Source organism: Larus michahellis, chromosome 2 (genome assembly GCF_964199755.1).
Source record: "Larus michahellis chromosome 2, bLarMic1.1, whole genome shotgun sequence".
Lineage (NCBI taxonomy): Eukaryota > Metazoa > Chordata > Aves > Charadriiformes > Laridae > Larus > Larus michahellis.
In genome coordinates, this window is record NC_133897.1 from 55,767,974 (window position 1) to 55,783,410 (window position 15,437).

At 51.8% G+C, this 15,437-nt stretch overlaps 5 gene segments (V, D, J or C); all 5 read right to left on the minus strand.

Annotated features, from left to right (window-relative positions):
• Positions 1–343: 343 nt before the first annotated feature.
• Positions 344–2,548, minus strand: LOC141739053 (Ig kappa chain V-VI region NQ5-61.1.2-like). The segment is given in 3 exon segments: positions 344–1,836; positions 1,947–2,009; positions 2,380–2,548. Coding segments are annotated over 3 exon segments (432 nt in total).
• A 2,281-nt stretch (positions 2,549–4,829) lies between these two features.
• LOC141738336 (putative non-functional T cell receptor gamma variable 10) lies at positions 4,830–6,958 on the minus strand. The segment is given in 3 exon segments: positions 4,830–5,206; positions 5,288–5,661; positions 5,781–6,958. Coding segments are annotated over 3 exon segments (621 nt in total).
• LOC141738337 (T cell receptor gamma variable 9-like) lies at positions 6,954–7,483 on the minus strand. The segment is given in 2 exon segments: positions 6,954–7,300; positions 7,441–7,483. Coding segments are annotated over 2 exon segments (390 nt in total).
• Positions 7,484–8,167: 684 nt separating this feature from the next.
• Positions 8,168–9,034, minus strand: LOC141739055 (T cell receptor gamma variable 9-like). The segment is given in 2 exon segments: positions 8,168–8,733; positions 8,838–9,034. Coding segments are annotated over 2 exon segments (360 nt in total).
• A 136-nt stretch (positions 9,035–9,170) lies between these two features.
• Positions 9,171–12,145, minus strand: LOC141739054 (putative non-functional T cell receptor gamma variable 10). The segment is given in 2 exon segments: positions 9,171–10,677; positions 10,797–12,145. Coding segments are annotated over 2 exon segments (429 nt in total).
• Positions 12,146–15,437: the final 3,292 nt, after the last annotated feature.

Consider the following 15,437-nt stretch of genomic DNA (forward strand, 5'->3'; position numbering starts at 1 on the left):
GGTGAAGTCCCAGACCATTGGAGGTGAGTAGTTCTCTAGGTACCTGCCCATGCTCTCCCACATGCCATGCCACCCCTGACTATCCAGCCTCGGAGCAGATCTCCGGGTGGTAGTCTTAAATAGTCGCTTAACCCTAAACAAGACCTGGAACGTATTCAGGAGACATAGCACTAGGAACACGCTAGTTTGAGTATCCCAAGGATATTCAAAATTCTCAAAAGCTGTCATACCTGACCCGAAGGAGAAAAGGGAGGCAAAAGGGCTGGGGAAATTATTAACAAATTCTGAGAGACAGTGTCCAATGTACGGACAGGACAGCAAAACCACATAAACACCCCAAAATAGCCGTCTGAACAGTGATGTTATCATATCATAAACAGATATCGCACAGGACAGCAGAATGATAATCCTCATCCCTCTTCCAGACATGGTAAACAGCATCGCAGGGAGTACATAAGCCATATAGGAATTTATGTAACACAGCCATGAGAACAAACCAAGCAACATGATGACCAGTGACTATTTACCTAATAAAATAAATGCATACAAAAAAAACCCCAAAACCGTTTTTTTCCACGTTCTAGTTGGATTCTGTCGTTATCTCAACCCTTCGAGCCCCACGTTGGGCGCCAAAAAGGACTGTCGTGGTTTAGCCTCAGACGGCAACAAAGAACCACGTGCCGCTCGCTCGCGCCTTCCTAATATAGGAAGAATCGTAAGAAAAGGCAAGACTCTTGGGTTGGGACAAAGGCAGTTTAACAGGACAGCAAAGGGAACAGGCAAACAACAACAACAACACGGATAGGGGAATATACAAACGCAATTACGGAACCGCCGCTCCCCGCCGCTCGCCGGCCGGACCCGGGACGCCCCAGCCCGCTTTTAGGCAGCAACTTCCTACCCCCTCCCCCGGCAGCTCAGGGTGGGCGTGGCTCACATGGCATGGAATACCAGGAAAAATTAACCCTATCCCCACCGGAACCAGGACAGGGAGGAAATGCACAGCCGCAGGATTTTGGGTTTGAAGCTCGGATGAGATGCAAACACTTCTTGGAAGGAAGGCTGGAAAACAAAAGGGAGCCCTGTGAGGGCTGCTGGCAGCAGCCATGGCAGAGGGGCATCTCGATGAGCGGGGCTGGTGCTGCGGGGTGCTCCCCTGTGACTGGGTCCTGGTTCGAGCGACACAGGATTAATTGCGCTTTCAGTAATTTTACTGAACTTGAGTACAACCAGGCCTTCATCTTAAGAGTCACGGTCAGTGTATTCACGCCAAAGTGACGGGGACTCTCCAGTTTCAGGACCTTACAGATAGGGGTGAGTATTGAATTGATACACTGACCGTAAACATCATCTCTTTAGCCATTGCCATGCTAAATTGCTATTTCTCTTATCCTGGTGCAGAAAATCGTCAGAGAGGGGTGGAATAAGGAAGTATCGGCATTTTGGCAGATCAGCATTTTGAGCTTGCGGTTCAGAGTGCAAAAGTGCTTTTTTGTACGGCTTATCTTTGCCCATCTAACGCTGTGATGCCTTCATAGAACCAATAGGCACAGTAGTAGGTGCCAGAATCCCTCGGGGTTAAATATTGTATCGTGAGACCGTAGAGGGGCTCAGTAGGATGTTTCCGAACTTGAAATCTCCTTGTATCACTGCTGTCATCAAACACAGGTGACTGTCCCGACACGTACAGGATCCTCTTTGGCGGCTCTCCGGGAAGCTGCTTGTACCAGTGCACGATGTTTTTGGCGCTCATTCGGCACGCCATGCTGGCAGAGCTGCCAGTCACCTGCCTCTGCAGCTCTGGGGTTTGCACCGGCGCTGCCTGTGCGTCTCCACCTGGAAGGAGAAGCGGAGAAATTCTCTGAGGGGAAGAAACCACGGGATTTTGGAGCCAGGACTGCGCTCTCTGGAAATGGGAAGGAGAGGGGAGAGGAAAAAGGGCTTACGGGACCACAGCGAAGTTGCAAGAAGGACTGGGAGCAGCAACATGCTGCCTGTGTGGGTTAAACCTGGAAAGGAAATCAAGAGAGACAGGAACATTATAACGCCCTTCAGGCGGAGAAAGCATCAAATGACTGGGAGGCGGCTGTGACTCATGGGGCACATCCAATGGTCGCTCTTCAACCTGCTGCACGGAGGGGGTTAAATGTACTGACAAGCTAAACCACAGCTGCAAGAGAGCAGAAAGGACCCACAATACTTAACGTGAAACAATTTTTTTTCACCTGCGTATCCACTACATTCCTCTCTGACTTACTGCCGAGCACACCCATGAAACCTCACATTCATCAGCCCACCCTTCCCAAGGATGGTCTCCTTTGCTCAGACACCCCAAAGCTGTCCCAGAAGCACGTTTCACCAGCCTTTCCGAGAACATACTGCCTGCTGTGGGAGCACAAATGGGATAAGTCATAGTGAACTATCATCTCTTCCTTAAGACGGCTCCAATCCATCTGGTCAGCCTTATCCATCTCCCCCAGACAGGGTGCAGTGAAGCCAGGGCGAAGCATGCACGTCTCCCAGCCACCTCTTTGCTGCCCTCTGCTCTTTCCTGTCCTTTCCCTCATTTCAGAGCCCTCACAAGGTGCCCTGCAGAGACATGAAGGCAAATGGTCACTTGGGCAGCAGCCACCGCACACCGCGCTCTTCCCTGAGAAAGATTTCTCATTTTCTCACCCAAAAGAGACAATCCACTCTCGATCTTCTCGGCCCTTTGTCAATAGCAGCGTACACAACTAAGTCTCATCTCACAACTAGTACACAAAGGTCACATTCTGCTGTGGTCCTTGGCATTGATGCATGGAATTCTGACAGGTCCTGTAGTGTAGACATCTACGGTGAAAGAACAACAAAACAAAACCCATAAGCATGGAGTTTAACGACTTGAAGATTTTGTCTTTATTAATAGTCCTCTTAGGAGTGAAAGCCAGAGAGGAAGGTTTCTTCCAAGGCAAACCAAAGCTGCAAGAAGAACGTGCAGCAACGACGTTTTCAGAGAAGACGTCTGGGCCTGTAGGAATGCAGGGAATGAACCTCAGATGGGGGACACATTACCACTGAGGAGAGGAAATGATGTGCTCAATTTGCATGAAATATTCACATGGATGTGGGGTGGGGACAGCACTGTCACATTAAGTCACATTTCGCTGTGGCTCTGCTCCCACCCGTGTGCCTGAGCAATGCCGTGTCCCCATTTCCACGTGTTCCCTGCTTTAGGTTGCAGCTTTCTCTTGTAAACGGTTTTCACAATCTGTTCTTGGGGGCCGCCTTTTCAGGTGTTGCCCAGTGTTAGAGATCTTGCCTGTCACGAGGGGTCCTAAGTGGTATCGGTGTTACAAGCAGTCATCACCAACATCACCACTGAGACAGGAGTGACCAGTGAGGAGTACCTCTAGCGTGACCAGGGCTTGAAGTCTTCCATGCTAAATCTTCAGTGCAAATAGTCTCCTGCTACGCTGTATTTGAGAAAGTATCTATAGCCGTCAAAGACAATCTGTGTTACTGTATAGTTCGGGTGTAATACCACACCCAGAGGAGTGCTCCTTTTCCCCAGCCCAGCCCATGATACCAGCTGAGTTGTAGAACGCTGCAACTCTTTGTGGTTTTGTGCTGCTCTCTTTGGCCGTTATTTATACTTCCATCCTCAGCAGAAACCTGTTGGTTTCAGAGGCAGGAAGGTGCAATTGTGGTTCTCTGAATTCAATGGAAAGCCTCGTGCTCAGGGTACGGGCAGCTTTCTGTACAGGCTGCCTGTGGTCTGCTAGTTCTGTGGGACCGCCAGTAGGCACAGTAGTAGGTGCCTTCATCGCTGGGGTTGACGTCATAGATGGAGAAAGTGCAGACATTTGTACCTTGCTTCCAAGAAGAGTACTTGTTCCTATAGGAATCATCACCATAAGTGACTTGTCCTGATCCGATTAACAGAATCCGTTGGGGAGCTCTGGGGGGCGTATGTCGGTACCAATGTATATATGCAGACTGGAAGCCAGATATGCCCTCGGCTACACAGTCAATCCGTGCAGTTTTCGTTTGCTCTCTGGTAACAGATGCTTGACTCTGCTTCAGAAGCACTTGTGCTCGTCCAGCTAGAAAGAAGGAGAGAAACCAGAATAAACACTTATCTTTGCCCATCTAACTCTGTGATGCCCTGATAAAACCGAGAGGCACAGTAGTAAGTGCCAGAATCCCTTGGCATTAAAGAATCTATGGTGAGACCATAGAGGGGCTCTGTTGGAGGCTTCTGAGCTGGAAATCTTCTTCTGTTGCCGCTGTCATCGAAAGCTGGAGACTGTTCTGACATGTACAGAATCCTCTTCGGTGGCTCTCCAGGATGCTGCTTGTACCAGTGTATGGTGGCTTCAGAATTCATTTCGCACGCTGTGCTGGCAGACCTCCTTTTCACTTGCCTCTGCAGCTCCGGGGTTTGCACTGGCGCTGCCTGTGCATCTCCACCTGGAAGGAGAAGCAGAGAAATTCTCTGAGGGGAAGAAACTGGGATTTTGGAGCCAGGACTCTGCTCTCTCCATAAATGGGAAGGAGAGGGGAGAGGAAAAAGGCCTTACGGGACCACAATGAGGTTGCAAGAAGGACTGGGAGCAGCAACATGCCGCCTGTGTGGGATAAACCTGGAAATGAAATTAATAGAGACAGGAACACTATAAAGGTGGAGAAAGCACCAAATGACTGCGAGAAGGATGTGACTCGTTTGGAACATCCAATGGTTGTCCTTTGAACTGCTACCTCCCCCTGTCCTCCCTCCCTTCCATCAGCTCAGACTGTATTTGGGAAGGCATCTATATCCTCCAACGATGATCTGTGTCACTGTCTAAATTCAGCCGTCATTTCCATCACCCAGAGGAGTAGCCTTTTCCCCAGCCCAGCCCAGTTGCAGCACCCTGCATTTCTGTGCCGCTCTCTTTGGCTGTTATTTATACTTCCATCCTCAGCAGAAACCTGTTGGGATGTTTCAGAGGCAGGAAGGTGCAATTGTGGTTCTCTGAATTCAACGGAAAGCCTCGTGCTCAGGGTACGGGCAGCTTTCTGTACAGGCTGCCTGTGGTCTGCTAGTTCTGTGGGACCGCCAGTAGGCACAGTAGTAGGTGCCTTCATCGCTGGCGTTGACGTCATAGATGGAGAAAGTGCAGACATTTGTACTTAGCTTTTGGCAGCTGATGCTTCCACGGTGTCGGTCAGCCCCGAGCATGTCCTACTTCTCCAGAGCGTGCGCCTGAGGCCAGGCAGCTCATCCACGCTGGGGGATGGGAGTCGGGATCTTTCAAGTTGTTTGTGGTTGAGACGCTGAGGCAGTATTTGTCTCGGTGATCTCAGAGCTCCTACCACAGTGATCGTACCAGTAGGCGCAATAGTAGGTAGCGGTGTCGTCTGGAGTGACATTGTTTATTGTAAGAATACACAGTTTCTGGCTAGAATCTTTTTCAACCCTGTACCTGCGTTCTTGGAAACCCTCATCTACTACTTTTCTCGTCCCTGATAAGTAGAGAATCCTCTCTGGAGCTTTATTTGCCTTCTGTTGATACCAGTGTATGGTGGCACCATCAAAATTTACAGAGACGTCTTTAAAGTGACATTCCAGACGCACACTTCCTTTAGACTTGGTGAGAGAGAGTGGTCTCTGCACGGGAATTTCTTGTGCAAATCCACCTAGGAAAAAAAAGAGGAGAAATGGTGTCATGAGCTGGAATTGAGGGCTTTGGGAAGATGCCTGCTAGCAGAGCCATGTGTGCCTGTGAGGGAAGGTAAGAAAACAAGGAAGCACTTACAAGACCAAGCGGCTGTGGAGACAAGCGCTGCCAGCAGCAGCATGTTTGCTGGTCACGCTCTGCTGTCGTTGAGAGTCAGAGGAGGGTGCAAGGGAGCGGAGACAGGGACTGGGCTGTGTGGGAGGAGCAGGTGACTCTCTTGAGCAGTCTTCAGCAACGGGTCTTCTGTGTGCAAGCAGATGGGCCACGTTTGCAGAAAACCCTCTCCAAGCTGGCACATGCTAAAATTGGTTAGGCAGTTGTGGTCCTGCCTGCTTTTCGGGTGAATAGGAGAAACACTGGTAAATCCTAGGATTGTGGCCCTTGAAACCTTGAGGCAGAGCCACTGAGGAAGGAAGGGCTGTGAGTGAGATCCGCTCCAGCTGCGCGTGAGGGCATGAAGGTTTCAACCTGGAGGTCACCCCAGTGGGCGGTGAGCGTGTGCCGTCACCCGCAGGGGTGCTGAGAGGCGTACAGTGCCCGAGCGGGCAGGAGGCATTCCCCCACCCCGTTAGGGACCTCCTTTTGCTGCTTCAGCTCAGTCACCCAGCTGCAGCACGCCCAAGGGCCTGGGATGCCCCCGTGCTGGTGCTGCCCTCCACCGGAGCAGACGGCGGCCATCAGCCTGCAGCAACCGGGGCAGCTGCACCACGGGGACGTGCCTCCACTCTGGTTTCGGATGCGGGAGGAAATGCACAGCTGCAGGATTTTGGTTTTGAAGCTCGGATGAGATGCAAACACTTCTTGGAAGGAAGGCTGGAAAACAAAAGGGAGCCCTGTGAGGGCTGCTGGCAGCAGCCATGGCAGAGGGGCATCTCGATGAGCGGGGCTGGTGCTGCGGGGTGCTCCCCTGTGACTGGGTCCTGGTTCGAGCGACACAGGATTAATTGCGCTTTCAGTAATTTTACTGAACTTGAGTACAACCAGGCCTTCATCTTAAGAGTCACGGTCAGTGTATTCACGCCAAAGTGACGGGGACTCTCCAGTTTCAGGACCTTACAGATAGGGGTGAGTATTGAATTGATACACTGACCGTAAACATCATCTCTTTAGCCATTGCCATGCTAAATTGCTATTTCTCTTATCCTGGTGCAGAAAATCGTCAGAGAGGGGTGGAATAAGGAAGTATCGGCATTTTGGCAGATCAGCATTTTGAGCTTGCGGTTCAGAGTGCAAAAGTGCTTTTTGTACGGCTTATCTTTGCCCATCTAACGCTGTGATGCCTTCATAGAACCAATAGGCACAGTAGTAGGTGCCTTCATCGCTGGGGTTGACGTCATAGATGGAGAAAGTGCAGACATTTGTACCTTGCTTCCAAGAAGAGTACTTGTTCCTATAGGAATCATCATCATAAGTGACTGGTCCTGATCCGATTAACAGAATCCGTTGGGGAGCTCTGGGGGGCGTATGTCGGTACCAATGTATATACGCAGACTGGAAGTCAGATATGCCCTCGGCTACACAGTCAATCCGTGCAGTTTTCGTTTGCTCTCTGGTAACAGATGCTTGACTCTGCTTCAGAAGCACTTGTGCTCGTCCAGCTAGAAAGAAGGAGAGAAAAGAGAACAAACTCTCTCAGCCTGCTGTCCATTCCCACTGCCAAATACGGGGTGCCTCCTGCCACTGCCCCACACCGTGCCGTGCCGTGCCGTGCCGTGCCGTGGTGACAAGGGGAACCTACGAGACCAGGCTGCAGCCAGGCCCAGGAGCAGGAGCAGCAGCATCCCGAGGGCTCTCGCTGGCGTCTGCCTCTGGGATGAAGGTGCCAGCTCTCCCGGCAGGGACGCAGGGCTGCGGCTGAGCAAAGGAAATGACTCACTGCGGCATCACGCGGAGAGGCTTTCCCAGCGGCAAAAGCAGCAGGACTGAACCCTGCTAAAGGTTTACAGCCTGGTTGTAGCTTTTACACAAGCGGCACAAACTCACCTTCTCTCTCTCTCTCTCTCTCTCTCGTGCACACACACACAATTACTCTAACTGGTTTACAAAGTACTCGTGTAGTATGTGGCAAATTTTCCCATTGCTTTTAGACTAGTTGAAGGCTGCTACACAATGCCAGGGGTCAGAGACTTTTCCGCAGGTCCACTCTCAGTCAAGTTAAAGAAAACAATCAGGACATGGAGCTTAATGAATGTGAGGGCTCTCAAATGACTGCCCGTCACACAGGTTGAATGGCAAAGGCCAGGAGAATACACAGCAGCCATTTGGGAGCCCACAAGTAGCACTGCTTGTGACGGCGTCTTCTCACGGCTCAGGTGAGCTGCTGCACCCAGGCTGGCATCTCCAAATGCTGAGTATTATGCAAAGAAACACAAATGCTCTACAGCCCCCCGAGGTTTAGTTTAAAATAAAGAGGGATAGGGCAAGCAAAATACAGAAAGTAGTCCGTACCATTCAAAGCCATTCTTTGGAGGCAAGGTCCCTGCTGGTTCCTCTGGAAAGAGTGGAATAACAGCTCTGCTGCTGCTGGCTGTAGTTGCGCGTCTGCAAAGCGTGCACTAGCTCAGCAGCGTCTTTGGCGTCTGGCTGCCCGTACAGTGTGCCTGATTCACAGCTGGTGGGACAAGTTGGGTGGGGATGTTCCTGCGTGTTGTCAAACTCTTCAGGAGCTGGGTCAGAACGCAGAGCACGTCTTTGTGCACGTCCCCTATGGCTTCCTACTGCTGTGCATCCCGCCTGGCACAGTAGTAGGTAGCCGAGTCCTGCAGAGTTACTTTGCTCACTCTCAGGGTGCAGACCGATTTGGCGGGGTCCTTCTCGATGCTAAACTTCCCCTCATCAGAGGGGTTTTCGAGGAAGAGCCTGGAGGACATGTAGGCAACGCGCCTGGGAGCTGCGTTGGGCCTCTTTCGGTACCAGTGAATGAAAACGTTGTTAAAGTCCGGATCGGAGACGTGGCAGTTGATGAGCACCGTTTTGCTTTGTGGCTTGGTGATGGATACGGGGCTTTGCTGCAAGACCTGTGCAGAACCGCCTGTGTGAAAGAAAGAGAAAAATGAGAGGCATGAAGCTCAGATAAGACAACGTCCCCTTTGCCACTGGTGGACGTGCAGGCAGCGGGCTGAGCAGGGCACGGACAAGAAAACCCAGCTGCCAGGAGGAAAGTGCTCAGTAGCCACATTGTCACAGCGCTCCTTACGGCTTCCTTATGGGGACAGGGTCAGGGCCAGACTCAAGGTGGGGCAGAAGCAGATCTGAGCACCACGAAACCGCCCAATGAGGCTGTGCCAGCCGCGGATGTGTTAAATAATCATGCACAAGCCATTTCCTTTGATCAACACCTAGAGAGAAGGCAACCCCCCCCTCCACACACACACACTTGTGAGGAGAGAGCTCACTACTGAGGCAAACATGCATTTTTTTCTTTTTTCCCCTAAGGAATTTGCTTAGATGATAAGTAAAGAGTCACTGTTCTTTTTCTTTTATTTTTTTCCCCTCAACATAAGATTTATTTGTGCTCGCTTTTAAGGTCAGTTCTTCCTATCTGGATTTTCAAGGGACATCGACTATCGGAGGATGGAAGAGATGAGATGCCCCTCCAAAGCAGGCAAAATTGCTGCCCTACATCACTGAGATCAGGAAGCATTTCTGGGAAATTGCTGCTGTGTGTTTGCTTGTACGGTCTCCTCTGGGCACCCGCTCTTGCCTGCTGCTGGAAGCAGAGCCCTGGGCTGCACCCGGCAAGGAGCCCTGTAGGGTTAAACTTTGGCTCTACCTCGCGCTGGTGGTGCAAGTCCCTTCTGCCTGTCCGTCCAGGTTAGTCACCTAAACAGCCAAGCAGCACTTGTCTGCTATTCTGCACAACTTGTCACCCTGGCGAGTTCCTGCAGGTGAGCCCCGCCTGGCAAGCAGCGCCCTGGGCTCAGGCCACGTTTCGGCAGGAGAGAGCCGGCGCCTAAAGAGGACAAATGAGTGACTTGAGTACCCATCACCCAGTGGCAGCTCCTCTAAATGCCTCGAGCTTTTTGGGGCCGCAAGAGATCTCCTTCATCCCCTGATGAAAGGTCCTCAAGCGGTGGTAGCTTGCAAATGGATACCATCACCCACAGCAGCTCCCAAAACTAAGCCCTGGGTGAGCAGCTCCACAGGTCTCCTTTTAACCATTGGTCCCATTCTTTTCAACCACGAATGGCACATGGGAGTCTGTGACGTAGGTTCTACCTGAAATCGCAGTTCCTACGGTCAGTGTGTGAAGTTACTCAGAACTGCAAAGGAAGCTCCTTTGAAGAGCTCCAGCACAACTCGCTGACCTTTTTCCAGGAACAACAACGTGGAAATGGGCCCGCTTTGCGTCAAATAAATCCTTACAACCACATTGCTGACATGCCTGAGTGAAAAGGAGGAGAAGGTGGAACGGAGAGGATGGGTCAGCTATCGGAGCTTTGCACTGTGCCTTTGCTCAGCCGAAATCTCCAGCTTTTGGCAGCTGATGCTTCCACGGTGTCGGTCAGCCCCGAGCATGTCCTACTTCTCCAGAGTGTGCGCCTGAGGCCAGGCAGCTCATCCACGCTGGGGGATGGGAGTCGGATCTTTCAAGTTGTTTGTGGTTGAGACGCTGAGGCAGTATTTGTCTCGGTGATCTCAGAGCTCCTACCACAGTGATCGTACCAGTAGGCGCAATAGTAGGTAGCGGTGTCGTCTGGAGTGACATCGTTTATTGTAAGAATACACAGTTTCTGGCTAGAATCTTTTTCAACCCTGTACCTGCGTTCTTGGAAGCCCTCATCTACTACTTTTCTCGTCCCTGATAAGTAGAGAATCCTCTCTGGAGCTTTATTCGCCTTCTGTTGATACCAGTGTATGACGGTGTCATCAAAATTTACAGAGACGTCTTTAAAGTGACATTCCAGATACACACTTCCTTTAGACTTGGTGAGAGAGAGTGGTCTCTGCACGGGAATTTCTTGTGCAAATCCACCTAGGAAAAAAAAGAGGAGAAATGGTGTCATGAGCTGGAATTGAGGGCTTTGGGAAGATGCCTGCTAGCAGAGCCGTGTGTGCCTGTGAGGGAAGGTAAGAAAACAAGGAAGCACTTACAAGACCAAACGGCTGTGGAGACAAGCGCTGCCAGCAGCAGCATGTTTGCTGGTCACGCTCTGCTGTCGTTGAGAGTCAGAGGAGGGTGCAAGGGAGCGGAGATGGGGACTGGGCTGTGTGGGAGGAGCAGGTGACTCTCTTGAGCAGTCTTCAGCAACGGGTCTTCTGTGTGCAAGCAGATGGGGCACGTTTGCAGAAAACCCTCTCCAAGCTGGCACATGCTAAAATTGGTTAGGCAGTTGTGGTCCTGCCTGCTTTTCAGGTGAATACGAGAAACACTGGTAAATCCTGGGATTGTGGCCCTTGAAACCTTGAGGCAGAGCCACTGAGGAAGGAAGGGCTGTGAGTGAGATCCGCTCCAGCTGCGCGTGAGGGCATGAAGCTTTCAACCTGGAGGTCACCCCAGTGGGCGGTGAGCGTGTGCCGTCACCCGCAGGGGTGCTGAGAGGCGTACAGTGCCCGAGCGGGCAGGAGGCATTCCCCCACCCCGTTAGGGACCTCCTTTTGCTGCTTCAGCTCAGTCACCCAGCTGCAGCACGCCCAAGGGCCTGGGATGCCCCCGTGCTGGTGCTGCCCTCCACCGGAGCAGACGGCGGCCATCAGCCTGCAGCAACCGGGGCAGCTGCACCACGGGGACGTGCCTCCACTCTGGTTTCGGATGCGGGAGGAAATGCACAGCCGCAGGATTTTGGGTTTGAAGCTCGGATGAGATGCAAACACTTCTTGGAAGGAAGGCTGGAAAACAAAAGGGAGCCCTGTGAGGGCTGCTGGCAGCAGCCATGGCAGAGGGGCATCTCGATGAGCGGGGCTGGTGCTGCGGGGTGCTCCCCTGTGACTGGGTCCTGGTTCGAGCGACACAGGATTAATTGCGCTTTCAGTAATTTTACTGAACTTGAGTACAACCAGGCCTTCATCTTAAGAGTCACGGTCAGTGTATTCACGCCAAAGTGGCGGGGACTCTCCAGTTTCAGGACCTTACAGATAGGGGTGAGTATTGAATTGATACACTGACCGTAAACATCATCTCTTTAGCCATTGCCATGCTAAATTGCTATTTCTCTTATCCTGTTGCAGAAAATCGTCAGAGAGGGGTGGAATAAGGAAGTATCGGCGTTTTGGCAGATCAGCATTTTGAGCTTGCGGTTCAGAGTGCAAAAGTGCTTTTTTGTACGGCTTATCTTTGCCCATCTAACGCTGTGATGCCTTCATAGAACCAATAGGCACAGTAGTAGGTGCCTTCATCGCTGGGGTTGACGTCATAGATGGAGAAAGTGCAGACATTTGTACCTTGCTTCCAAGAAGAGTACTTGTTCCTATAGGAATCATCATCATAAGTGACTGGTCCTGATCCGATTAACAGAATCCGTTGGGGAGCTCTGGGGGGCGTATGTCGGTACCAATGTATATACGCAGACTGGAAGCCAGATATGCCCTCGGCTACACAGTCAATCCGTGCAGTTTTCGTTTGCTCTCTGGTAACAGATGCTTGACTCTGCTTCAGAAGCACTTGTGCTCGTCCAGCTAGAAAGAAGGAGAGAAAAGAGAACAAACACTCTCAGCCTGCTGTCCATTCCCACTGCCAAATACGGGGTGCCTCCTGCCACTGCCCCACACCGTGCCGTGCCGTGGTGACAAGGGGAACCTACGAGACCAGGCTGCAGCCAGGCCCAGGAGCAGGAGCAGCAGCATCCCGAGGGCTCTCGCTGGCGTCTGCCTCCGGGAGGAAGGTGACAGCTCTCCCGGCAGGGACGCAGGGCTGCGGCTGAGCAAAGGAAATGACTCACTGGGGCATCACGCGGAGAGGCTTTCCCAGCGGCAAAAGCAGCAGGACTGAACCCTGCTAAAGGTTTACAGCCTGGTTGTAGCTTTTACACAAGCGGCACAAACTCACCTTCTCTCTCTCTCTCTCTCTCGTGCACACACACACAATTACTCTAACTGGTTTACAAAGTACTCGTGTAGTATGTGGCAAATTTTCCCATTGCTTTTAGACTAGTTGAAGGCTGCTACACAATGCCAGGGGTCAGAGACTTTTCCGCAGGTCCACTCTCAGTCAAGTTAAAGAAAACAATCAGGACATGGAGCTTAATGAATGTGAGGGCTCTCAAATGACTGCCCGTCACACAGGTTGAATGGCAAAGGCCAGGAGAATACACAGCAGCCATTTGGGAGCCCACAAGTAGCACTGCTTGTGACGGCGTCTTCTCACGGCTCAGGTGAGATGCTGCACCCAGGCTGGCATCTCCAAATGCTGAGTATTATGCAAAGAAACACAAATGCTCTACAGCCCCCCGAGGTTTAGTTTAAAATAAAGAGGGATAGGGCAAGCAAAATACAGAAAGTAGTCCGTACCATTCAAAGCCATTCTTTGGAGGCAAGGTCCCTGCTGGTTCCTCTGGAAAGAGTGGAATAACAGCTCTGCTGCTGCTGGCTGTAGTTGCGCGTCTGCAAAGCGTGCACTAGCTCAGCAGCGTCTTTGGCGTCTGGCTGCCCGTACAGTGTGCCTGATTCACAGCTGGTGGGAAAAGTTGGGTGGGGATGTTCCTGCGTGTTGTCAAACTCTTCAGGAGCTGGGTCAGAACGCAGAGCACGTCTTTGTGCACGTCCCCTATGGCTTCCTACTGCTGTGCATCCCACCTGGCACAGTAGTAGGTAGCCGAGTCCTGCAGAGTTACTTTGCTCACTCTCAGGGTGCAGACCGATTTGGCGGGGTCCTTCTCGATGCTAAACTTCCCCTCATCAGAGGGGTTTTCGAGGAAGAGCCTGGAGGACATGTAGGCAACGCGCCTGGGAGCTGCGTTGGGCCTCTTTCGGTACCAGTGAATGAAAACGTTGTTAAAGTCCGGATCGGAGACGTGGCAGTTGATGAGCACCGTTTTGCTTTGTGGCTTGGTGATGGACACGGGGCTTTGCTGCAAGACCTGTGCAGAACCGCCTGTGTGAAAGAAAGAGAAAAATGAGAGGCATGAAGCTCAGATAAGACAACGTCCCCTTTGCCACTGGCGGACGTGCAGGCAGCGGGCTGAGCAGGGCACGGACAACAAAACCCAGCTGCCAGGAGGAAAGTGCTCAGTAGCCACATTGTCACAGCGCTCCTTACGGCTTCCTTATGGGGACAGGGTCAGGGCCAGACTCAAGGTGGGGCAGAAGCAGATCTGAGCACCACGAAACCGCCCAATGAGGCTGTGCCAGCCGCGGATGTGTTAAATAATCATGCACAAGCCATTTCCTTTGATCAACACCGAGAGAGAAGGCAACCCCCCCCTCCACACACACACACTTGTGAGGAGAGAGCTCACTACTGAGGCAAACATGCATTTTTTTCTTTTTTCCCCTAAGGAATTTGCTTAGATGATAAGTAAAGAGTCACTGTTCTTTTTCTTTTATTTTTTTCCCCTCAACATAAGATTTATTTGTGCTCGCTTTTAAGGTCAGTTCTTCCTATCTGGATTTTCAAGGGACATCGACTATCGGAGGATGGAAGAGATGAGATGCCCCTCCAAAGCAGGCAAAATTGCTGCCCTACATCACTGAGATCAGGAAGCATTTCTGGGAAATTGCTGCTGTGTGTTTGCTTGTACGGTCTCCTCTGGGCACCCGCTCTTGCCTGCTGCTGGAAGCAGAGCCCTGGGCTGCACCCGGCAAGGAGCCCTGTAGGGTTAAACTTTGGCTCTACCTCGCGCTGGTGGTGCAAGTCCCTTCTGCCTGTCCGTCCAGGTTAGTCACCTAAACAGCCAAGCAGCACTTGTCTGCTATTCTGCACAACTTGTCACCCTGGCGAGTTCCTGCAGGTGAGCCCCGCCTGGCAAGCAGCGCCCTGGGCTCAGGCCACGTTTCGGCAGGAGAGAGCCGGCGCCTAAAGAGGACAAATGAGTGACTTGAGTACCCATCACCCAGTGGCAGCTCCTCTAAATGCCTCGAGCTTTTTGGGGCCGCAAGAGATCTCCTTCATCCCCTGATGAAAGGTCCTCAAGCGGTGGTAGCTTGCAAATGGATACCATCACCCACAGCAGCTCCCAAAACTAAGCCCTGGGTGAGCAGCTCCACAGGTCTCCTTTTAACCATTGGTCCCATTCTTTTCAACCACGAATGGCACATGGGAGTCTGTGACGCAGGTTCTACCTGAAATCGCAGTTCCTACGGTCAGTGTGTGAAGTTACTCAGAACTGCAAAGGAAGCTCCTTTGAAGAGCTCCAGCACAACTCGCTGACCTTTTTCCAGGAACAACAACGTGGAAATGGGCCCGCTTTGCGTCAAATAAATCCTTACAACCACATTGCTGACATGCCTGAGTGAAAAGGAGGAGAAGGTGGAACGGAGAGGATGGGTCAGCTATCGGAGCTTTGCACTGTGCCTTTGCTCAGCCGAAATCTCCAGCTTTTGGCAGCTGATGCTTCCACGGTGTCGGTCAGCCCCGAGCATGTCCTACTTCTCCAGAGTGTGCGCCTGAGGCCAGGCAGCTCATCCACGCTGGGGGATGGGAGTCGGATCTTTCAAGTTGTTTGTGGTTGAGACGCTGAGGCAGTATTTGTCTCGGTGATCTCAGAGCTCCTACCACAGTGATAGTACCAGTAGGCGCAATAGTAGGTAGCGGTGTCGTCTGGAGTGACATCGTTTATTGTAAGAATACACAGTTTCTGG